The 24,577-nt window shown below is 44.4% G+C and overlaps 1 protein-coding gene across 1 annotated transcript in view; it reads right to left on the bottom strand.

Moving 5' to 3' along the window:
• The window catches only part of KTN1 (kinectin 1), a 74,062-nt gene that overhangs the window by 35,978 nt on the left and 13,507 nt on the right, over positions 1–24,577 (bottom strand). Inside the window, exons 7-32 of the mRNA XM_086462117.1 lie at positions 23,543–23,649; positions 21,891–22,023; positions 20,778–20,865; positions 20,276–20,442; positions 19,579–19,647; positions 17,745–17,782; positions 17,058–17,148; positions 16,692–16,760; positions 15,926–15,963; positions 15,718–15,808; positions 13,327–13,395; positions 11,943–11,977; positions 11,719–11,809; positions 10,740–10,808; positions 9,815–9,852; positions 9,096–9,186; positions 8,865–8,933; positions 7,236–7,273; positions 6,484–6,574; positions 6,289–6,366; positions 5,341–5,378; positions 4,201–4,291; positions 4,029–4,097; positions 3,562–3,599; positions 2,528–2,618; positions 338–424 (exon numbers count right to left, since the gene is read on the bottom strand). Of these exons, the coding sequence (XP_086318243.1) occupies positions 338–424; positions 2,528–2,618; positions 3,562–3,599; positions 4,029–4,097; positions 4,201–4,291; positions 5,341–5,378; positions 6,289–6,366; positions 6,484–6,574; positions 7,236–7,273; positions 8,865–8,933; positions 9,096–9,186; positions 9,815–9,852; positions 10,740–10,808; positions 11,719–11,809; positions 11,943–11,977; positions 13,327–13,395; positions 15,718–15,808; positions 15,926–15,963; positions 16,692–16,760; positions 17,058–17,148; positions 17,745–17,782; positions 19,579–19,647; positions 20,276–20,442; positions 20,778–20,865; positions 21,891–22,023; positions 23,543–23,649 (1,974 nt within the window). The remainder of the gene's footprint in view (positions 1–337; positions 425–2,527; positions 2,619–3,561; positions 3,600–4,028; positions 4,098–4,200; positions 4,292–5,340; positions 5,379–6,288; positions 6,367–6,483; positions 6,575–7,235; positions 7,274–8,864; positions 8,934–9,095; positions 9,187–9,814; positions 9,853–10,739; positions 10,809–11,718; positions 11,810–11,942; positions 11,978–13,326; positions 13,396–15,717; positions 15,809–15,925; positions 15,964–16,691; positions 16,761–17,057; positions 17,149–17,744; positions 17,783–19,578; positions 19,648–20,275; positions 20,443–20,777; positions 20,866–21,890; positions 22,024–23,542; positions 23,650–24,577) is intronic.

Here is a 24,577-nt window from a genome sequence, read left to right as displayed (position 1 = left end):
ACAGTGAAAGCCCAGTAGATGAAAGCAGGTTGCTCACCAGCACAGTTTTTATTCTAGAGCTCCCACAGAAATAAACGATTCACAACAGCTCTAACAATTATGCAAACAGAAATCAAAAAAAAAAAAAATCAGCATGCCCACAAACTAAGGATAAAAAAAAATAAAAAGAAACCTAAAGACAACAGGAAGAAGCAGAAGTGAGAGTATATGAATGATCACTCAGAACAGATTATATTTAAATTGCAGTAAAAGTTAAATGCCTTTATTTCATTTAAGAAAACCAGCTGCAGATCTGCTTCTAGCTTAACGCGTTGTTTCTAGCAGTTAACTTTACAACCTTGGCAGTCTTGTTCACTTTGTCCTGCAGCAATTTTTCAGTTGATGCCAATGCTTCCATTGCTTTCCAGTTTTTCTCCCGAAGGTCCTAATCATTTTTAGAAAGAACGATTTCAGTTCAGCCAATATTCAAACTGTTTCCGCTTTTACTTCAGAGATATATTTTGCATTACATTCCACCATTTGCATTTAAATGCTGGTTACTGCAAGATGATTTTGCTGGGTAAGATGACGTACACTGGCAAAAAACAAGTGTGATGTTCAAAAAGTTTGAATGAAAAACGGGGGGGGGGGTGGGGGGGGGAAGCCAATTTCTGCCCAACCTGCCCCCACGTCCAAAACTGATCCAAGGGGTACGGCAGAGCGTATCGCTACAGCGACCCCGCACTTTGACTGCACTTGTAAGAAGAAAGAGGGAAGTTTTCAAAAGTAGTGAGGAACACAGACACCAAAACCACAGATTACACAACAGAGTGTTAGGCATGTCGCGTTGCAGAACCCAGCATGGACCCGAGGATACATGGAGGTGTACACATTTACGCCCCTGATCTTGCAACCAGACGTAGCTGCGTAGATCCTCAGGCCCCGGCCCAAACCTACTACACCAGGGCCGACGGTAGAAACACAAAAGCTCAGGGCCTTGGTTTGGCAGCATTTACCCACGCAGCTCTCCCCGCTGCACCCAAAGAAAACGGGTTTGCCGCTCACCAGCCCTCCTGGGAGGTTTTGGGGCCTCACCAGCGGCGAGCACAGCCCAGATCCGCACGGAAGCGCCACCGCGCCGTGCCGCGCTCCTGCATCTTTCTTGGCGAGGTCATCAAACGTGTACTCCACAAGATGTCAACGTGCACGCTCAGTTAGGAGCCTGAGAGCTCTTCTAAAAAGAGCCTCGCAGCTCTTATCTAGGAAGGATGGCGGGCCTTGTGGGAAGGAGATCACGGTGCTTGGGATTTAGATTTATTTTTTTACAACCCTCAGGCACCTGCTTTAGCAAAGGGCGATTTCTGAAAGGCCGTACTTCGATTCGCTACGCCAAGCGGCATCCAAATTCTAGCATGTACCTACACCAGTTTTGCTTTACCACTTCTATTTGCCTGCTATCCTAAGGGCTCTTTCACAGCACATACAAACAAGATCGGATAAACTTGCAATGTGCTAAGCTAGGACCTACGGGCATGGTCTACTCTTAGCAGTAGCCAGACTTCTGCCTGCACCACAAAGGGTACTTACGACTTTGCAACTCCCCACGAAACAAGCACACATTTGTTCTACCTTTCCAGCTCATCTGAATTCTGAGAATATCCAGCCACCTTCCCTCTACTTTATTTCAGCTCTTAAGCAACACTACTTGCTCAAAAGCTCACATTCTTAGTATTTTCCTTGTGCATCTTCCATATGTTGTCCCCCTTTTAAGGAACAAGTATCATTTGCACAGCACTCATTGGATTTTATAGGCTATCAAGGAGAGACAAGTGAGCTGAACACTCTGTATTTTAAGTTTTCCTCCATATACCTTACAAGATGCCACTCTTTTGCCCTGCACAGGTAACATATTACAAGGAGGTAACTTCACAGCTCTGTGATGGAAGATACAAACTTTACTTCCACCCACGAACAACCCATACTGCAGATCAGCAGCTGCTGTAAAGGAAGGCTCACTGTCCTTCACCTCCTTCAGAAGATCAGGATTAATCACTCTTAGGAATGGGAAAAACCAGATCCGAGAGCCCTGAAGGTAACTTCTCCTCCCATGTACCCCCACAAGGACCATAACTCAGTCAGACCACAGCCCTCTTCATCTTCCCACCCTCTCTCCCCAAACCCCCTCTTCTCTTAGCAAAGGACGTGTTTCTGAACAGGGCTAACAAAGCTTGAATCCAAGCTTGAGAACTTGCTGAGGGATGCGTCCCCTAGCAAGCCTCCTCCCTCTCGTCAAATCAGCAACTCGTCAAAGAGCTGAAACTTGGAGCTGTAGAGTACGGTATGCTTAGGCACCCCCAAGAAAAAAAAAAAAGGAGAGGAGTGTCCAGGGGACACAATACAGCAGACAACTGTCAGAAACATTTCCTTAGCAGAATGCCCTAGGCACTGTGGAGTGCCATGCACACAGGTTGGGTTGGGTTTTGGGTTGGTTTTTCTTTTTTTTGGGGGGGGGGGGTGGGGGGGGGTGGGAGTGGTAGAATTTCCTTACGTTGTTCTTTTTCCTCTGTTGCTCAAGAGCATTCCTCTGAAAGGCAAGCTCCTTTTGGAGACTGGCGATTTCCTTCTCTTTCCCTGCAACCCTGAATTAGCAAAAAGAACCATAAACAAGTCAGGAGACATTTAAGAAATCCCAAGTGAAGCAGTGACACCCTTTCACATACACTAACTTGCCTTCCCTTCCAGCCACACGCTCTCTTTGAAAAGCTGCTCTCCCTGACTTGGCAGTACCGCTTGCTTCCTACTGCTCTGTGAACTGTGGGCTGCCAAAGCAAAGCCCATTGTAAAGCTGTTGTTTGCCTACAACAGGCATCTGCACACATTTATCAAGGCCACGGAAAGGCAACGCATGAGACGAGGATAAGTCAGCCAGCCCACGCTACTACACCACCACAACATAGGCACTGCCTGCTGGGTAAGAGCATTCTTTTTCAAGCACCTAGTCCACAATCTGTAAGTCATTTAACTTAACAGAAAAATAATTCAGCCAGCCAAAAAATGCATGACAGTGGCAATTTGTGTAGCACAATATAAGCCGGTATGGCATTAGCTTCTACACAGTTCTTGAGTGCGCTTCAACAATACATTATAACACACTTTTACCCCTGAGATTTTCTCTGGGAAGAGATTTCCACCAGATGACTTTATAATATGAACAACCTTCTACTAAGCTGAAATTCCAAGAAAGAAAAGCCTGTCCCTGTTGCTTGAAACACCAAATTTTAACTCTTCAGACATACAGCTGAGCTGGCACACATTTAAAATTAAATCAACCATGGCCTGCTTACTTCACTGTGGGCACAACAGATCGCAAGCACTATCTGCAGAAGATTGCAGTTGAGGATTATTAGCCTAAGTAGAATCTCCATGTTCAAGTTTTATTAGATAGTGAAGATTCTTTTTTTTACTGGCCACTTCTTACACGCTGATATTGTACATTTGGCATTTATTTCACCTTTTAAATTTCCTGAGCAATCAGTGAAATGAAGCACTTATCTACTGCATTCAACTTGGGGCAGTACTCACACTTGCAGAAGCTCCTCGCTTTGGACAGCCAGAGATGCCTATAAACAGACCAGAAGCTCATTAGGAGCAGATCAGCAGCAACGACTGGTGCAGAGGGCATGATCTGCCTTGTTAACCAGGCACTGCTGCACCACTAAGCAGCTACGCTCCTGGCCTTCAGGGGAGTCCTGTCCAGCCTCCTTTGGCCAGAACCACTCTGGCTGTGATACAGCGTGTAGAGACAGCGGTGGAAAGCCAGACGAGAACACAGCAGGCATAAGAAAGAGCACCAGGCTGCAAATCCACACGATGAAGGGAAGCAGGAACAGATAGGCAACAGCCAGAAAAGCTGGCTTAGTGCAATCCAACCCTGAAGCTATCCCTGGATTTGCATGCTCAATACAACTACTGGTTTTCCAGGCCATCCATACAAGCTACCACCACCCCCCTTTGACTTCACTCTGTAACAATGCAATTGGAAGCTGTACCTGTTTGCAATTCTCCTGCTTTAATTCTTCAATTTGAACTTTAAAAGATTCATTTTCCTTTTGCACATCCTGTTGAAAGAAGAGAGGCATTATATACACACGTATATGTACAGATATACGCCCACAATACACAGGCTCCTTGCAACACAAGGCACTTTTACCAAAACTTTACCTGCAACTGTTTTACTTGGCTTGCAATTTCTCTCTCTTTTTCCTCCACTACAGCTTTCAATTTCTTCCTTTGTTCTTCTTCCCCTTTCAACCTGCAGAGGTAGTTTAGAAAGTAAGAAAAAAAAAAAGGGTTAAAGTCAGAATTTCTGCTAAAAAGGGACAGACACTCTAACTGGGACAGTTTTCAGCAGCAGAAGATAACTAAGTTTCATGTGCTATATATATATAATAATCAGCCAAAAGGAGAGCACACACACACAGAAGCAGCCATTGCACTACGGCTGCAAACCAAGAAAGCCAACAAAAATACACACCAGCTGCAACAACATGTATTGCAAACGCTAACCTGCTAAGAACTGGCCCGAAGCAAGCTAGTCATTTCACATGTCAATCAGCAAACACATTCAGCCATAGCTGATTTCAACAGCATTCAGAGCCCGAGTGGGAGAGAAGGAACTGCTCACCTGAGGAAATCCTGCAAGCCAGCTGGCTGGGAAGGTGCCAGGGACAGTCTCCTAAAGGTGAGGCTGCCTTAGGTACCATGTGCTGGCTATACAGGAGCTCTGCTGGGAGGGCAGCACATTTTAAGAGCTGCACTGGAGACAGAGCCCTTTTTGGCACAGTCTCGTACAACCTTCCTCTGACTTACAGCAGCCAGGCAAAGCAGAAACAAAACAGAGGAAAGTCTGGCAGCGTTTCTCCATAGAACAGGAGAATTGGCTATTGCATCCCAGACTGAAAGTGGCAAACTCTCTGTTCATGGCTTTTACCGACTCAGCCACAGGCACTTAAATCCACACGCTTTTAAACATGCTAAACAGAAGGAGAAGTTATCACTAGACACAAGAAGCAGCAGCTATTTCACTAGTTAGTAGAGCCCTGGGCGATCATTCCCTCCCGTAAAGCGTACGAGCACTGCTCCTTGGGCACGCCAGGCAGGGACGCCAGACACCCGCTATTACACAGAACGGCAGACAGGCTGGCTGGTGTACGTCCATCAGCACTAACAGCTTATTTTAGCAAAGCCCATAAAATTCTTGAAACCAATTCATACATTCCAGCTGAAGACAAACACCAGCACTGAACAACTGAACACACATTATCAGCAGGCACTTGAGAAACTGCTACTAAGCGTACTCACAGGCTCTCCAGCTCCTGGATTTGGGATGCAGCAGGTACCTGAAAAACAAAGTCATTCCCAACCTCATTTTGATGGCACAGTAAAGCTTTCAAATTAACAGCAACTCTTTGCATGAGCAGGGGCACCACACAGCTTGCAAGAGATATACTACTTGCCAAAGAAATACCACAGAATTTTGCATCAGACATTGCTCCAAGAGTAACTGAACACATCATGGATTTCAGGAGCACAGCTTACACCAAGCATCCCAAACTTGACACCAGCCAATTTCTCTCCATTCCACCTCTCCCCTCAGATAAATGCCTGTCTAGACATCCACACAAAATAGGAGTGCAAGTGAGTTTCTCCCCTTTATCATCAACAAAAATCCGAACTGAGCTATTCCCCCTTATTGGACAAGTCCTTCCACTAAGTAACACCTGGCCTCAAGGATGGGCAGTTGCCTGTTCTCAAGCCCAGCGCAGGAAATCAAAAGCCAAAAATATTGCAGCCAATTGCAACTTCTGCAACAGTTAAAGGCAGGACGGAATCACAGCAAAGCCTGACCGCTTCAAGAGGAGCTGCTACGTTCAGTCACAGCAAGAGTTCCTCCACAGGCCTACAGAGATGCTACTTCAGTCTGGCCAGGAGGAACCTACGGCACAGCTATGATTCTGCTGAGGAGCTTCAAAGTTTTCAGACCCCCACAGCCACTCGTTGTGCGTGGTATCATCCAGGTTAAAGAAAAGCTCTCGGGACCTGTCAGCTGTGTAACACCTGTTTTAGACGAACACAGGTGAACTAGTGGGCTCTCTGCACTGTAGACTACCAGTTTAGTCAAGTAGGATTTAAAATCGCTCTGTAGGTTGAAGCCAATGCAAACCCTTTGTAAGGGGGAGAGGACAAAACCAACATCATCCAGTTCAACCGAGCAGCACTCCCAAGCCACATCCATTCTGCAAGCCACACCTGCTGGAGCTGTTGCAGGTTCTGTTGTTCTAACTCCTGAACTTTGTTCGTTAATTGTGCAATTGTGTCCTTCTGACCCTTGGGACAAAAAAAAAAAAAAAAAAAAGGCAAGTTTAGAAGTGTAAACACAACTTTTCCATAGCCAGAACTACTGCAACAGAACTTACTTCCCTTTGGAATACCACGGAAGCTTACCTGCAGACATTCTCCTTTCTTAACAATCTCTTTCTCCTTCTCTTCCAATAAGGCCTCCATGGTTTTCACCTGCTTTTCCTTCCCTTTCAACCTGCATGATTAAACACACAGACACACAGCATAAAACCTTGCTCTTTTATCCATCTGGGAAAGAAAAAAAAAAGCCACCTTATGCTTTGCAGCACATAACAAGAGCAGCATATGTGATTAAACACAATTCACTCGCTAAAAATCAATGTGTGAACACTTCCACTCCCGTCTGGGTTACCAGGAGATGCCTTTGACCAATGGTACTGCTCATTCAGTGAAAGCAGGCAAATTCTGCACCAACATATATTGCAGGGATTTCACACACGTGTGCTCTCCTCATGTAAAGATACCTCCTTCCCCCTCCCGAGTCGGGGACACGAGGGACTGACAACCATGGTGCCTCAATTCTCACCCACCCAACCACAGCACAGATATTTCCAAAGTCAGTCTGCCATAGTGCCTTGCCTACATCCTTCCACCCTGACTTGAATTTAATCCCTTACAGCTTAATTAGGGCTCACGAAGCCACGCAGCACTTCACCTTGTTTGCTGGCCCAGGTACGTCTAACAAAGACGTGCATCTACAAAGACCAGCGTTAACAGCCTGGATCACTTCATGCAAAGTGTAGGCACCAGGCAAGAACATTTTAACTTAAAATAGACCGGAGCAGGGAAGTGAGGGGTGCACAGGGCAGGTCAGACATGCTAACAACTGTACTTACAGAGTCTGAAGTTCTTTGACTTGTGACGTAATCGACACCTACAGAAGACAATCAGTACTTCAGTTTAATGCACACTGGCAAGACACATAAATGCTATAAACTGCTCTACGGAGAAACAGGGGGAAAAGCCAGTATACATCATTAAAACAGGCACTGCTTGTTATGTAAGCATAAACATGCCTTTTTTTTGTGGGAAAATAAATTACGAGAAGCCAAGTGTCTCCACTATTTACTTTCTCCACATTTAAAACGCGACTTCCAGAGCCAAAAAGGAATCAGTGCAAATGGGGAACACAAGCAGGCCCACCAGAGCACCCTTCCACCACGAGTGACAAAGGAAGAAGCAGACACTGATGATGACAACTATCTCATTAGCAACCGCAGCTCAAATCAGAGAGATCATCCCTGGACACTTAGAATTTTGTACAAGCACGTGCTCTTTAGATGCCCTCTGCAATGTCAGCACTTCCTTAAATTCCCATTCTAAGGCTGAATATTGATTGAAGAAACAAGATTTTGTGGGAATATTTCCTATGAATTTTGTATAAAAGCCTGACAGTGGCTATCTGCGTAGACACTGGCTGTCCAAACAGCTAGCTTAGTTTAGTCCTCTACCATGACACAACGGGAGTTTCAGACATCCCCAAAAACCTCCATTCCGCTTGCAGGAGACCAAAAAGGTCCATAATACACCACCTCTGGAGCAAGCATCCCTCATATGTAGCTTTCCAGAGATGGCAACTTTAAACTGCATCTTGTTCTGGGCTGTGTCAGTTCCAGGGAAGGAAATACACACAAATAATCCCTCCAGCTCCTGGGAATTTGCTTTGGAGGAAAAGCCCAAGATGGAAACACATTCTGTGAGGCTTTGCCTAAAAAAGGACAAAACTTAAACACTAAGGAAAGAAGAAAACGGGGTGACATGTTGGAATGTAGCTAGAAAGACTGAAAAAAAAAAGTGCAGACCAAAAAAAACCCAACCCACACACCCCACACAAACAAGCAAGCAAACTTCCTGACAGCACGATGGATGAAGCTGCCTGCAGAATGGGCTCCCTAAGGAAACGTGCGCTCCCGTTGTTTTGGATGCTAGACAGCAAGCATGCCAAAAGAGCCAGTACTCCTCCGTTTCTGCATTCCTGATAGCTAGAGTAACACTTCCTCTGCCAAGACAGGCTTTTTTTTGGACACTGGAAAAAACAGTCTTAGGTTTACCTGGAAACCAGATGCTATTTGGGCCTGTGGTATTGTTTTAGCAACACAGAAAGGCCAACAAAAGGAGAAGCACCTTCAGCACTTGAGATTTCCACGTTGCCAGCCTCAAAGGACAGTATGCATTATGCCCAGCCAGAGCTAACGCTACAATGCTTTAAGTTATAGCAATTCTTGCCAAATTTCATACTAAAAGTCCAAAAAGCTCAGGCATCCAGAGGAATGTGGTTTCCAAAGGACAGCAGTAGTTATGCTACGTATTTACAGCTTTATATCCAAAATAGTGTAGCTCTACCATTCAAGAGTTCCCTTACCCAATGACATTCACCAGTGAAAGAAAACACACTAGAACAGAAATGAGTGAGCAGCGCATCCAAGGCAAGGCTGTTTCACGCTTCTGGCACTAAGGTATTTTACCTGTTTTTCCATCTCAAGCTGGGAATTTCCTATTTCTTCTTTCAGAGCCTCTATTTCCTGTGTCAAAGCCTTTTCAATGACAAAACAGACAGGATTGGACAATGGAAACACAAAAACGCCACAAAAATGGATGCTACAAATTCATCACTACAGAATGCCATGCGGTAACAAATAAATGGTAGTCAGTGGCACAGACACAGAAAGGACAGTAGCTATTGCAGAGACAGATACCTGAACAGTCTTCTCCTTGTTTGCTACTTTAAGGATTTCAGCTTGTAGGAGTTCTTCCACCGATTTTATTTTTCCATCCTTCTCATGGATCCTGAAACAGAGCAGAGGAACAACATTAGCTGGCTGAACAAACACGCTACTCGAGCAAATACACAAGCTTTGGTTCTGCTATCACATCACATCACCAGCCTCTGGGATCCACAGTGGGACCAAGCAGGAGAAACAAATGGGAGAAGTAAACAGTGGGAACAAGCTGGCTTTATAGAACCAGTAGTTCACATGCTAAATAGACACTATTACTGCCTAAAAATGCAAATTAAGGTATCAATGGCCCCTGGAATTACACACACACAACTTCAGCCTTCACTGGACATTCCAGCAAAGTATTTATCAACTTCAAATACACGCACAGAGAGCGAACAAGCTCACTCCTTTTAGAGTGCCTACTGAAGAAAAAACAATTACCTGACACTTCAGTGCAACTCCTTGTCTAGTCAAAGTTAGGTTTATGAAGTTAATTGTTTAGCAGAGAAACAACCGGATTTTCAAAGGGTATTGATCTGACATGACATGTTCCCAAAGCGATAATGCTTTCTGCCACACACACACACACTACACCCAGTTAAAAGCACACCATTTCAGGGAAGCAAAACACTTGTAGTCACAGAATAAAAGACAGAGAGAAGTAACAATCGGAAATGAAATCTGCAGTAACTTACACCTTCTGGAGTTCTTCCACCAGTGACTGGAAGGAAACCTGTTCAAAACAGAGCTTCAACTTAGAAAAACAGAAGAGAGCAAAACAATCTGCAAGTGTTGAGGGGTAAGGAGCAGAGAGCTTGAGCACTCTGGCACTGGGTAAACTATGTAGCAGCCTAACGATTTTATCTATCTCTCTGCTCCCGAGAAAATTAGCTGTTGGTCTCCAGCTCCTGGCAAACCAATAATAGCAAGTCTGCTGCAAGTTCCACGAAAACAAAAGCGAGCCCACACCACCTTTACCAGGAGAGGTTGAGGTTCAAGCTCAGCATTTGATCAGCTAACCTTTTCATACTGGCACTACTGTACACACCTCTCCAGTTTTTGTGCTTCTCCTCTCCCGTAAATCATTTCCTAGAAATCAAGTGCCCTTCTGAGCTGTCCAAGCAGAGCTGGATGTCAAGGAAAGGCACTTCCCGATCAGCACCGAGTGCACAGCCAAAATAATAATAGTGACAGTGCGGCTGAACAGAGACACAAACAGAAGGGGGCTGTGTCACAGCTGCACAAGTGTGGATTAACATCAGAAAGCTCAAATACGCCCAGCCAAGCTGATGCAGCACGAGCTGCCTACCAGCCACGCTTGCTGCACTAGGCTTCTGGAAATAAAGCAACCCACAGCCATTTCAGTGCGTGGCAAACTTGAGCCAACCCAGAACCGCCACCGAATTGGAATCTTTACATCTGCCACATTTCTGACACACAGGCAGAGGAAGTATTTGACAGAAGTTATCAGCTTCCAGACCAACGCTGGAAGAAAACAGGATGCTTTGCCAACAAGCTTCAAAGACATCTTCACCTTTTTCCCTTGACTTTTGCAACCACAGCAAGATTCTTCTTAGATTTAGTTTAGGTGTAATGAAAGTTTTAGATGAAAAGTACTACCTGCTCTGATTGCTGAATTTGCAGACTTTGAAGTTCTTTTCTCAAGGATGAATTTTCCGTTCGCAGAGCCTTTGAAAACAGACACACAGATAATGAAAGACTCATTTGTTGGGGGGAAAAAAAAAAAGTGTTAAGCTTGACAGAAAAGTCACTTCTTTTAGAACAAGTGAAAGACTTTGAAAGTCTGAAAAAGACCCTCTCTGCAGCAGTTGGCACGCAAGTATTCAATGGACTGTTAATGCATTATGGACAACCCAGAGTGGACTTCAACCCAGAGGAAGCTAGAGTCCAGGGAAACATCAAAGGTGATGTGCTCACACCCTTGGCTGCTTAGTAACCTGACCACTCATGTGCAACCCCTCCCCAGTACATGGGTGTCAGACACACCTGGAACTTGGGGACATTAAGGTGGTGAGTGTTGTCTTGGCTATGTCTGGGTAGATAGGACACAGCTTTCCAGCAAAACTCATCTGAAAACAGACAGGGATTTTTGCACTAGCTTTCCAGATTTCTCACCGCTAGCCTCTTTATAAACAGAGCAGGAAGGAAAATACCTTTAGCACCATCCCAGGAGTGTCACTAGTTTATAATCCGTTTAACCCTTCAGATTACCAACAAAGTAAAAAGATGCAAGAGTCCTACACTGCCAACTTTTTACAACACACCCTTTCCTAAAGGCAGATTTGTGGCAGATTAGGCCAAATATACAGCTCTGGAGATGTATTCTTTGTATTCCAAGAGACACCAGATATGCATCCTAGCAAAACCTGCTCTAGACTAAGCAGAGAGCAGCACACACTGTACGCCATCAATGGTTAGCCTACCTTACCAAGAAGGTTTTCAACCTTGCCTCCATGACATGCTTTTCCTATTCAAAGGGAACGAGCTCAGACTGCGCTATAAGCACTCGAACATACACTTTGCATAAAAGCACTTAAACTCTACTTCCCCATAAAAAGATAATGTGAGAGATTTTTACCTTCAGCTCCTCCTCTTTATTAGCCACCTGTATGAGTCCTGCCTCAAGCAGCTCTTCAACTGTCTTGATTTTATCATCCCTCTCTCTCATGCTGAGAAATCAGAAGTGAGTATTAGGAAAAAGAGTTCACCTTTGAAGGCAGTTTAGCTAACAACAGTAGCGTTGCTGCCAACAAAACTGGATCTTTATTTTAGCCTCTGATTCAGAAGGAAAAAGTTTCTTACCTTCTTTCCATCTGCTCTAACAAGTCTTTGTTTGTCTATAAAAAAAAAACACAATAGGGTGATCATTAACTGGATCAATAACGGTTTGGGATTTTAAAAACAGAAGTAACTGGAGAGCATCAACTCAACCAGAAGCTTAGGTACCACACTAATTCAGAAGGGACAATAAAGTAGGGGAAGAATGTCCTCCTGGCATGCGTGTCTAACATTGATGCTGGAAAGATGTTAAATCTATCAGGGGAGGCAGAAATTCAGCCCAAATGCCTTGATGATTTTACACTGATGGACTACACGAGTTCTGGCAACTAGCTGCTGTGGGACATGGGATCCCACTGATCCTCCGGAGTGTCAAGCATGCCAAACACTGTGCAGCATCTAATCCACACCAGCCTGCTCAGTACCTGAAAAAAAATCTGCCTCTCTTGAGCATTTAATCAAAGCCACAAGCTCCACCTGAGGCTCACTCAGCAGAACGTTTATGATTTCTCAACACCACCACATTGTGACAGACCACACGAGAAACATAAGCTACCAAGAAAAAAAGATTTCAGACAGGACACCAGATCAGCCAGACCCAGGGGAATAAGGCTGCAAATCTGGTTCTCTACCAGAAGAAAGGGAGCTGCTCCAGACAGGTTGCTGCTAGCTACCGGACACCAGCGCAGAAAAGGCATTATGTTTCCTGTCCTGCAAGTCTTTTTTCCAGAGTTTCAGGAAGTTTTCTCATTCCACAATGGTACAAAGTCACGAGTGTTCGCAAGAGCTCTCCCAGGCAACACTTGCCAAGGAGATGGGGCTGAGCAACACAACAGCTTCGAACCTGCAGCATCCTGCACAAGCACCAGTCAGGCAGGTGTGCCGTGGGCAAAAACATAGAAGAGGAAGGACAAAAGACATCACGATGTACGTGGTTTTCCCATTCCATGGATCTGTTCTCTGGCTACCACTGGTTTGAGAATTCATTCAAGGATGTAAGAAAACAAGTAGGGTAAAGTTCTTACTCCGGTCTCTCCACAGCTCAGTAAAAAGCCTCTCCCCTGGAAGGGCGAGTCATACATAGTATATTTTTTATTCCAGAAAATTACTGATAAAACTGGGAGAGGTTGCAGAAACAAATTCTTCCTTGAGTTAAACTAGCATTCTCCAGGGGAGAAAAAAACAAAACAAAACAAAAAACCCACCACATTTTGTTTGGACACTCTTGACTAGCTCTAGAAGCCGGTCACAACCGCCTTACTCAAACCCTCCATGGAAAAGAAAACACCTGAAAAGCAACAGGCTTTGACACCAACCAGCTCAGCCTAGGGCCAGCTTAAGAAAAATACTTAACAAGTTAAAAAGAACAGAAAATACTTGATACAATCTCAGTGAACACTGGCTATACCTGCTCAGACAGGAGAGTCTGCAGCTTCTGAACTTCAGCTTGCAGAGCTGCGTTTTGATCCTTGAGAACCTGCAAGGAAATTTAAACACTGTATCAGTTCAGAACTACAACATTTTCATAATGGCAAAGAGGTAATTAAATAGCACAGAAGTCGTTACAGTGAGTTCTTCGGAAGCTACAAGACTACAAAGAGTCCTTTCCCCTTCTTTCTTGCTTTTCTGTATTAATACTTCTGTCCTTATGTTCCCATGAGAAATTCAGCTGTTACCACCTTTATTCCCAGGCAGAGAATCAGACAGTACCAAGCGTGAGAGGCAAGAGAAACTGCATTTTCCTCCTAAAGCAGCATCAGCATCACATCAAGATTTGATAGCTGCCTCCCACAGACAATTCATCTAGCACAGCAAACGGTCTAGGATCCCCTCTAGTTCTCTTCAGGTGCCTCAACACTGAGAATGCACATGAAGGAATCAGCAATCCAGCAGCAGAGAGTTTTCCACAGCTCCCACACTTTGGTCTAACTGCAGGCTGGGAAGAGGTGAATCAGGGAGACAGACAGCCGTACCACAGACCTCCTCTCCAGCATTCCTGCTCCATACAACAGACACGGCAGCCCTTAACAGACAGGCTGCCTTGTCTGGATTCCTCATATATGTTTTTAAATCCTCCTCTATTCTTGCTTTACAAAGTCTTTTTAAAGACTTGCTTGGTGCTTTACAAAAGGAAAAAGCAGGACACATGACCTGTGCTACAGACCCAAAGCCTTACAGAGGCAACACAAGCAGGAAGGGACAGCAATGGCAAGGATTAAAAGAATTGCTCTGTGTTGAACCAGGCTTTTCCCTCTTTCATGTGCATGGGAAAAATGCAGCACTTCCTCAGGTGGAAGCACTTAGCACAGAGCTGGTCTGGCTTATGTTTGGGATCAAAGACATGAGGATGAAGAGACTAGAAGGACACATAATACCCATGCTGAGAGCACACCACGGATTTCCACAGTATCACTTCTCCATTCACTTCCCAAGAAGTGCTAGAATTGCCTCCAGATGATTTTTGCCACTACTTAGCACTGAGTTGATTTCAGCACAAAACCATCCACAACACCTCGAGGGCCTCTTTCCTGGGTAACAGTTACTACAGAAACCATCACACTAAAGGAAGTTCAGATTATTCCTCCTCACATTCATTTTCACCACTTCACCTGCCATATTAAAGTGTTCCACCACACTGAAATCCCTGAGAGTGTCACTAGCTTGACGCTTGCCGACTTACTCAAGCCTGCCACCTCTTCCCACTCCCCTTTCCAGACCATTTATGCATCCATTACCCAGCACACACTTCACTAAAGATTCAGTTGTTGGCTTTATTACAAAAATCAACTGAAGTTGTACTTTGTTTCCTATTCTATTAATTGAGCAAACTTCTTCCATCTTATTCTCCGACAGCATAAGAGAAACTACAGAGCCTTGCAAGGAACTCACATCAAAAGCTCTTTGAAAGTGCCACTAACACATCAATCAAGTTTACTACCTGCTGGCTAACACCTTCAAAGAGCTCCAGGAGACTCACGAGGCATGGCTTCCCCTACGAAAGCATGCTGCCTCTGCCACTACCCTCCCACTCTGTTCCTCACTAGCAAACTTACCAACTCGACATTACGAGATTCAGAGTGAGTGACCTTTCACCAGAAACATCAGAAGAGCAGCAGTACTCAACATGGGCTTTAAAGGAGTTAAAAAGATGGAGTCATCACCTTTCTCAAGAAGCAGGTCTACTTCTAACAGCTGAAGTTCAGAACAAAAAGCCTAAGGTGGCAGAGGGCAAGGAGGGGTTAAGTTGGTCTCTGCACACACCATCTAGAAACAAGCACCAGCTTTGCTGTGCAGACCCCAGATGTCACAACTAAAAGCTCTGGCAATTTAGCTACAGCCTTATGAGAAACAATTTGGAAGATGGCAGAAGACAAATAAGCATTTCTACACCTGCCTTGACAGGGGAGGATAAAAAAAAAGAAAAAAGACCTGACAACATGACAACCCAACAAACCAAGGCCTTGAAAATCATATTAGAAGGCTGAATGCAGGAAAACCACAATAGTTTTTACTGAACAACCTCCACTTCCAGATTTCCAAGTCCTCACTCGTCACAACTGCAGACACTGCCCTTAACTCGTGTTACCCCATCTCTTCCCCTACTGCACAGCCTGTTGCTACTACTGTGACAACCCACACGGCTCTTGCCTTGCAAACAGAATACTGTAATTTACCTTAACACCCAAAAGTCAGTTCTATTTTACAAATCAACACCCAATTGCATGAACTGCTCTGCACCCTCCAAAGTCCCCAAAAACTTACTGTGAATAAGCACAAGAACAGCTATTCTGTATCTTACCTTGAATTCTTCTTTTGTGTTTGAAATCTGAGCAAGTTCTTCTCGAAGCTGATCTTCAAGGGTTCTTATTTTGTCATCTTTGATGTGAATGCTGAGACACAGCAGCACAGTTAAATATGTTTCCTCATCCAAGTCTTACAAAAAGCATCGACTCAAAAGAACACAAAAGACTGATAAACACTGTTTATCAAATCCCAGAGCTATTTACCTTTTCTGCATCCTTTCCAGCTCATGTGCAGCAGCAGCCTAGATATAAAGAGGATTAACACAGACTTAGGATACATCACATGATTCAATCAACCTTTCATTCCACAATATTAAAAAGCTAGAACAAGTCATTTGGCCTCTCAGCACACGACTCGGCGGCAGGAGTGAAAAGGGTAAGCTTGCCTTCATGCACTTTTAAAGCACCAACGTACACAAGGCAAGCGTGCAATTACGCAAAGGGAGGAAGATCTTTAAGAGATTCATTTGGTAACCAGGATTATCTCTACTTAAACACTTTACTTCCACCTCCGTAATGAACAGGTCACATAGCAGTAAGAGGGGCAGCGTTTTGTTTGGTTCTAAGAAGATATTGGGGGGGTGGGGGTGGGGGTGATGTGCGTGCTTTTGGGGTTTTTTAGAGGGATGCTTATGACCCCTTGTATGCCAACGCCAGGACTGCACATTCAAGCGCAGTTGTGTTCACTCCTGTGAAGAGAGAGCCCTGCAACCCGCGTACCCGCCACGCTAAAGCAACCAAATCGCTTCAGTAACTTGGATATCTGAGCAAGGAAGATTCTGCTGGTGAAGGAGGGGTGAGAAGCAGCCCTCCCAGCAGCTACGTGTGCTAGCCCGATTCAGTAGCCTCACACCTTCAATGTGCTCAAGCATAGCTGCCTTAAAGCCAATGGATCTGCATTTGCATTCATGACAGAACAGGCAGCGGGAAAGAGAGTAAAGTTAAATATCTAATGAAACTATTATTTTACCTGTTCATTTGTCAGAGCCTGTAACTTCTGTACCTCTGACTTCAGGGACAGGTTCATGTTCTGCAAGACCTGAAGGAAGGCGAACAATAAATGTATTTGCACTTTGCATCGAGACAGTATTTCAGGTTAAGTTCACTCTCCAGTGCAAAGTGTTTCAGGTTACTTTTAGAAGGACTCTAGAGGTAATACAAAGGAAAAACCTCAAGCTTTCTTATCAACAGCTTCCCAGCATCAAGTGTTGGCCTTGCCTAGAAGAGCAAAACCAGCAGACTTGTAGCTGAAAGAGCTCCAAAGGCAGCAGCCTTGTGGGCTTTATTTTGCAGCCTCTCCCTGTACAGCTGGCATTTACACATGCTTTTATTATACCTTGAGCTCTTCCTCCTTGCTGGTTAAGTTGGCATGCTCATTGCCTAACGAGTCCTCCATCTGCTTTATCTGTTTGTCCTTTTCTGCAATCCTGCACAAATGAGACATGATGATGTGTCAGTACTAAAAGGTCTTGGATGAAAGCGCTACATGCAGCACCAGGCTAAAACACACGCTGGCCCTTAAGTCCAGCTCCTACTCTAAATCCTGCTGACAGTACACTTTAGGTCCAAAAGCTTTTCCATCCATTTTAAATGCTGTTTGCTTGCCAAAAATCTGAGACATTCTTTAGCTCTGAAACACAACAGCTACCCCATCTCCCAAAGGAAGAAATCTCCTGGCACAGCCAGAGAGCCCAAATATTAACAATCCTCATGGGCACGCGCATTCCTGCACGCTGCACTGACCCCTGCACACAGGCAGTGGTAAACAAGAGGAGACACTGCTTTCTGTGTAGCGCAGAGCCACGTACAACCCGCTCCAAACCTGAGGCCAGGCACGGAAGGGAAATCCGCAGGAAGCGGTTTCCCAGCTCCCAAGTCAATCTCATGGTGAGAAGTTAAAAGCATAGACAGCAACATTTCCTTCACCAGTCCCTCCCACACGCACTGCACGTGCACAGAGGAAAGGTGGCGTGCATTAAAAGCCAGTAACACCTCCCAAATACCAGACGAAATGAGTGCTCACACTTTGTGTAGTTCTTCTGCCAGGACTGACGCTGAGGTCTGCAAAAGGAAAGGAAAAAAAAAGCCACAGCTGAAAGTAAAGCAAGTCAAAGAATCAGTGAGCCAGGAACAGCATTTGCAAGATTTGTCTAGTTATTTTAAACTGGCACGGGACACTTCCAACTATTTCCTGGCTAAGGAATACTGAAGGAATACCAGCACATACTGACGTTCCTTTCCCTTTGGCCTAAGGCAACATGAAGGGAAAAAAAATGAACCATCTTATTTGCCCTTTACCAGATTCAAACAAGCCACGGGAATCACCAGCACTTGCTTCCCAAGGATTAAGTGCTTTATGGGACATTCTGCTGACAAACCCCTCAAATTTAAAAAAATACAACCAAAAAACCCTGCACAGTGCATCAGCTCTTATGTTAGGAACAGAAACGGCAGCATAAAATCCGCAAGCGGCATTTTTTCAGCCTGGAAAAAGCCTATTCCTATGTGGTCACCCACAACAGGGCAGGAGAGACCCACCACGCTGGTTGTCAAAGCATCCAGGGACCTCTGCAGACTGTTTCATGTCCATTCATATTCATATAGTTTGCTGTGGCAGAACTTCCATGTTCATTTGTGCTCCACATACATGCTTTTCCTTATCCAGCCTTACCCTCCCCCAAAATCCTGGATCTCGCAGAGTTTGTGCCCACGGGACTCTGTAACAATTCCTATACTGCCTTATCCAGATCATACCATAGAGAACAGAGAGGAAAAAAAAAAAATCTAAGGGAACAAGTACTTCTAATCCCAGAGGGTCTCCTTAACGACCAGGACAGTTTCATCTGGATGTTCAGAGCAGTATCCAGTCCAACCTTGCTTCCCCAGAGTGCTATTCTCACACCCACTGTCCCTAGTGGAAAGATGGCCAGCGGGGCTACATGGAGAAAGCCCATACCTCCTTCCAACAGCCTCCTTGGGCAACCCAGAGCTAAAAGGTAAAATTCCCCTAGGGACTTATTTTCAAAGCCCTTTTAAAGGGCTGGGACGAGAGGAGTAGGTCATGAAGATGCTGTAAATCCAGAGTGTCTCTTCCTTCCCTACTCTTCCCCACCCCATGGGTGAAAGCACCTCAAGCCAAGCTAAATGACACATTTTCAGTCTGATGTTGCATTTAACTGAACTACATCAAACCACATCAATGATTACGAGAACACAGCACCCAACTGCATAGGAACAGTCTCCACTTGGGCCCACAGAACTTACAGCCTTTCTGAGACCATTTCCGTGACCTAGCTCTACATGGAAGCAACTTCAGTGACTCTGAGGTTTTACATAGTGTTTACAACAGAAATAATTTCTCAAAGAAACCCGTCAAACTAAAATTTTAGAGATTAAAAGAATTAAGAGAGGCATTGTGCAGGTTTGGTGGGTTTTTTTGGTGTTTGAGAAGACACCACTAGAACGAGCAAATAGCTTTGTAGGGCAGCTACCATAAGACCATTTCACAACCTGATGCACAAGGGAAAAGCATGAGGAGACAGTTCACAGGAGGACTGCAAAAAGAACCACATGACAGTTGTACACATGCAAAGCTACAGAAAACAAACTTTCAAAAAGGTATTCTACCCTTTGGTTACAACTGAAAGCCGCTACAGGAGGAAATACGTCGATATTTTCCCCCAAACGGACAGCAGAAGCTTAAGTTTTAACTCAGTTTGAGAAACATTAGCAAAGGGGATGCTAACAAGCCTTTGCTTTCAGCGTTACATCTCTCATATCTAGCTACAAAAAAATCTGACTTTTAATGAGAGTTCCCAATTCACGACTACAAGAGAAAGTCTGAGAACATGCTGTACCTGGGCTGCCATTTGTGAATGAAACTTCTGAAGCTGAGCATTCAAAGCATCATTCTGCTCTATCAGCTCCTTGTAAGAGAGCACAGAAAGAAAAGCAGGCTGAGATCTGCAGCTAGTCAACTTTTGCTAGGATTAGCTCTTAGCCATGATTACGTTAGTAAGAACAGTTTAGCATTTACATGTCAGACACTTTTCAAAGACGCTATTTTTCTCCCCACTAAAATTAACCAGTTTGAGTGGAAGCATAAGAACCTTTTCAAGAGAAAAATACTCCCTGCCCCACCGAACACCACTCGGTTTCCCTGAAGCCCTCCAGAGCTACGGCCACACTGCCTCTCACCACTTGATGCCAGGAGAAGAGCTCAGGCCAACATCAAGAAGTACATGGCTGCTCTTCCAGGGTGTTCCCCAGACCACAGGGGTCATTTCACAGCTCGGGAAACTGCCTGGGTCAGCACATTTTCCTGACTTGCCCAGAGTGCTTCTCCGGTCTGAGATGGCCCCAGACCTCCTCCCAGCACCACACACACGGTCTCACTTCATAAGTTGCCAGATGATAGACCGGCACATCATTTTCTCATTCTTTATTCAGCAGGAAAGCTTTACTAAAGCAGCATTTCAAGGATATTACTGCATTTCCACGAGCACAAAGTGGGAGGAAAACACCCAAACCCTTAAGATACTTGAGCAATACTACCTGCACTTGCATCTGCATGGAGTCCTCCGCAGTAGCTCTCTTTTGCTCAGCCTCCATTAACTGCAACATCCTCTGCTCCAGCTGCTGTTTTGACACCATTGTATCCGTAAGTTTACTGTGCAAGCTCTGGATTTCATTGTCTTTGGCCACAAGCTTATTCTGCACATCTGCAGCAGAAATGTCAGGGTTTTAATAAATACAGTAGAAAAGATTTAACTTCAGGGGAAATAATTTTCACTGAAAACAGCGAGGCTGATTAGAAGCCTCATTCCAGCAAGCCAAGGTTCACCTCTCTCCTCAGCACTCAATCTAACAGGTATCACAGCACACTATTTCCCCAGGGTGTTGAGAGAGTACTGACTTCCCACGAGTTTTATTTAAGGCATTTACTCAATAATGCCCTTTTTTTTTTTTTCCCTTAATTTTTTTTTTTTTTTACACAAATGGCAACAGCCAAATCACCACTCCAGTAAGCATTATTTGGGAATTTTGGGATACATGCCTTGTTGTGCTGCTTCATGTTCTGCTGTTCTTTTCCTGAGATAAGCCTGGATTTCTTCCCATCTTCTCTCTGCTTCCTGCTGCTGGACCTTCACATTGAAGAGAGAGTTGATGAAAAGAAGTCTAACCTTTAATTTATTTTTGAAACATTCAGACTGCATCTCTTCGGTGCTATTCCCAAAACATATGGCAATGAAGTAAAATTGTTTCTTGTTTCCATTAGGGCACATCAGAGAGACAGAGTGCCCTGTAATCCTCCTCCTAGAGCAGTTTAGCCTATTAATTTAAAAAGCAAATTGTGAACAGGATTTCATTATAGGCTCTTAACAGGATGGTTTCTGTAATACGAAAGCATAACATCTTTGCCCTGCAAGCTCAGAATTAACACTAGAAGCCAGACTAGCCATGCATCACATAAATCTGCATCTAGTAATTAAAACATGTCTCAACTTTAGATACCAATTCTCCACCTGCAAGGGCTAGAGGCAGGGAAAACTTCTGGTAATTAAGATTTAATTGCAAACATGAAAAAAGTAATAAGCTCTGGTTTGGCGCTCTCACCCAAAACCACTACATTTCTCTTCTGAAAAACAATTAATACAAAAGACCTTTTCTTCCAAAGAAAATAGATGGAACCAGAAGTCGGTCCATTTACATTTTAACTCTTAAAAAATTATATTTATTTAAACATTTAAGCATACATTTAAGCAAAAGGATGTAGTCTCAAATAAAAAATCATGCAAGGACAACACCACCTGGATGAATGACTCCAAAACATCAAATCTTGCTAGAACTGTATGCTCATAGAAAGCCAAGGTCAACATCAGCAGTTAAGCTTTTTAAAGATATTTACCTGGAAGGGTAAGTTTCACTTCATAGGGAGGTTTGTAAACACTCAAAACCCAGAGTGCTGAATAAAACCATTAAATAAGCCCACAGGCTGGCTCAGTCTATCCGAAAATAGATACTTACACATATAAAAAAAGACAGAGAGGTTTAGCGGCCAGGGAGCCAGCTAAAGCGATTCCCACGCACCTCGCATCCCACCCGACTCGGAACTTGGCTCGGATAAAGCCTCGAGCACAACTTGACAGGCCCAGAAAACCCAAGTCACCTTTAGCTGAGCCACTGCCTGCTCCGCATTCTTCTTCTGGAGCTCCTCTTGCTGCAGCTTACTGCTCTTCTCCCCCAGCTCGTTCACCAGCCTCGCGTAATCCTGGCGCAGTTTGTTCAGTTCAGCCGACTGCCTGAAGAGAAACGTTTTCACGGCTTTAAGAGAAGCGTAAGCCATAACAACAGCTACTCAAATACAAACACCAAGTCCTGCATTTGCAGCCAGTGGGCTGCACTGGGTGGTGGGTTGGGGTTTCCCCCCCCCCCCCCATACTGCCTCATCCTAGGAAAGGGAGAAGGGTCAGGTACTCTTGGCCGTCAGCACAGCAACTACACCCCACCGAGTCGGAAACAAAAGGTCAGCAGTAAGCCACAAGCATCCGTTCCTTTAAAACATTTGCAGGCTGATGGGCATAATTTGGACAGGTTTATATATAAACTAAAGAGGCTCAGCATAAGGGAAGGTCTCACACAGAAATTCACATTTCTTTCCTCTTCCCATAAACCATTCTTGATCTCAGACTTACTCAAGACTACTCCTCCTGGATTACTAACCACACACATCTCTTCGGACTACACGGTATCTCCTGGCCTTCACTTATCTACTAACTTACAAAGGTATCTGATGCACTCTCTCACTTAGGGAGAAAAGATGTAAGAATTTTTAAAGGCTCCCCATATTATTTTAAGTTTGCCTGAATTAAGGATTTTCCAAGATAACTGTCTAAGAGACAATGATGGCTCATTTCTACAAACAGGACGCCTAAAACCAGGGTACCAGTACCCTTCTCCGAGCGCTTGTTCTATCGACCTGCCCTGGCAGGATAGGCACAGGGAGCAGAACACGCCTCTGCTGAGTGCACTTGGCAGTGCAGAAGCTGTTAACAGAATGGCCCACGTAGAAGCACCACCTCTGCAAGAACAGCATAGCCCAAAAAGAAAGATACAGAGCCCCTTCCAAGTCCTGACAGTGGTTTTGACGTTCTATTCTCCAACAGTAACAAATATCCAAGAGCACATAAAGTGCTGGTTTTGCTTTCTACAGGCAGAAACCCACTGGCAGCGATTCACCCATCTGGCAATGCGCCTTACCGGGGCACTCAGCTTTTACCGCAATACACGCAGCCTTCTCCTCCAGCTGAGGGGCATCCTAACTCATAACTCACAGAAGAGGAAACTTAGAGACCCCTTTTTTGTTTCTCCAAACACCAGCAGCTACATCCAAGTGCCACCCCAGCAGTATTGTTAACTGCAGGGCATGGATATTTTTCCTTACTGATTTGTAAGTTTAGAGCTGTTGTTCTCCCAAGAGGCCACCATCAGCATTTCTTCTGAAGCCCCAGGGGAAGGGAAACATACCCTGCCAAAAACACCAACTGTGGCCGAGCCCTTCTGCACTTCTTTCTGTTAAAGCCTCAGCACCTACTCTCTAAAAACTCAGGCTTCAGACCGATACAGACAGTTATCTGTTTTGAAAGCCTTGGCTCAATGCAAATAGGTGCCTCCCCAGCACAAAATATCTGTGTTCCTAGTTTAACCACAAATTCAGCGACAGCCAAGGAGATAGCAACAAAAGGAGCACAAGCCAGAACAACTCTTTAGGGAAGGCTTAAAAAAAACAAAACACAGAGCTCTGAGTAGCTGCTAACATACTTGCTCTCCATTTGATTGGTAGAAGTACTGACAGCATCTCTCAGGATACCGTTTTCCTGCTTCAGGTGGCTTATTTCTGCCTCCATCTGCTCACGGAGTTGCTGGAACTGATGGGGAAAGAAAGATCAAATAAAAAAAAAAAAGATTAAACTAAGGAGTAATAAAAATACCTCAACAACTTGTAACAGCAGATAAGGTATTACAATAGTTTGAGCACATAAAACTAAGTGGATTTTTGAGAAAGAGGCAGCTTTACACCCCTCCTCACACACCCACTCTTAAACTAAACTGTGCAATTCAGACACTCTTGCTCAAATAAAAACACCAGTTTCCTTTTATACCAATGTATCAACCTATTTATCAAGGCAACCTTTTTTGTTTGTTTAAAAGACTACACAAGTGCTACTTCGGATACCAACTGCTCAGCTGTATAGCTTTAGATATCGGCCAATAACTGGATATATAAATATGTTACTTTTCCAAAGGGAAATAAAGTAAATGTACTGTGAATTAGAAGTTTACAAAGCCTTTAAACAAAGCAGAACAAGTATAAAATAACTAACACTACACAGATTTACAGCACATAAACTGCAAAGGGCTAGTCCTCCTCTAATATCCTGAAGTCAAGACTATGAAACAGAGCCTCTATTTAGGCAATAATATGCTTTGATTGCATTTTCAACATGGTTCCAAACCCAGGCAGAAAGCAGCCCTAATAACCCAAGGCTGCTTCAGAACAGTACAAGCAAAATCAAAAGGCAGGATTCAGAAGGAAGAAAACGGACTCTGCACATGCAGACGACAGCATCGCTGGTTTTGCAGCCCAGCAGCCTGCTTTGAAAACCCTTGAGCACACACAGCTCTAATACTTTCTTCTTCTACCAGCGCCAGTTTGTAGATATGGCTGGCACCATTTCCAAGACCCAGTTTTAATCAAATGGCCGACTCACCAAGGAGGATTTTGTATTTAAAAAATAAATCCAAACAAATGTTTGTCTAACATCCACAGCAGGAGACAGCACTCCCCTATAGGTC

The sequence above is a fragment of the Leptosomus discolor genome, chromosome 3 (assembly GCF_034619465.1).
Source record: "Leptosomus discolor isolate bLepDis1 chromosome 3, bLepDis1.hap2, whole genome shotgun sequence".
NCBI lineage: Eukaryota > Metazoa > Chordata > Aves > Leptosomiformes > Leptosomidae > Leptosomus > Leptosomus discolor.
This window is presented reverse-complemented; position numbering and strand designations above follow the sequence as displayed.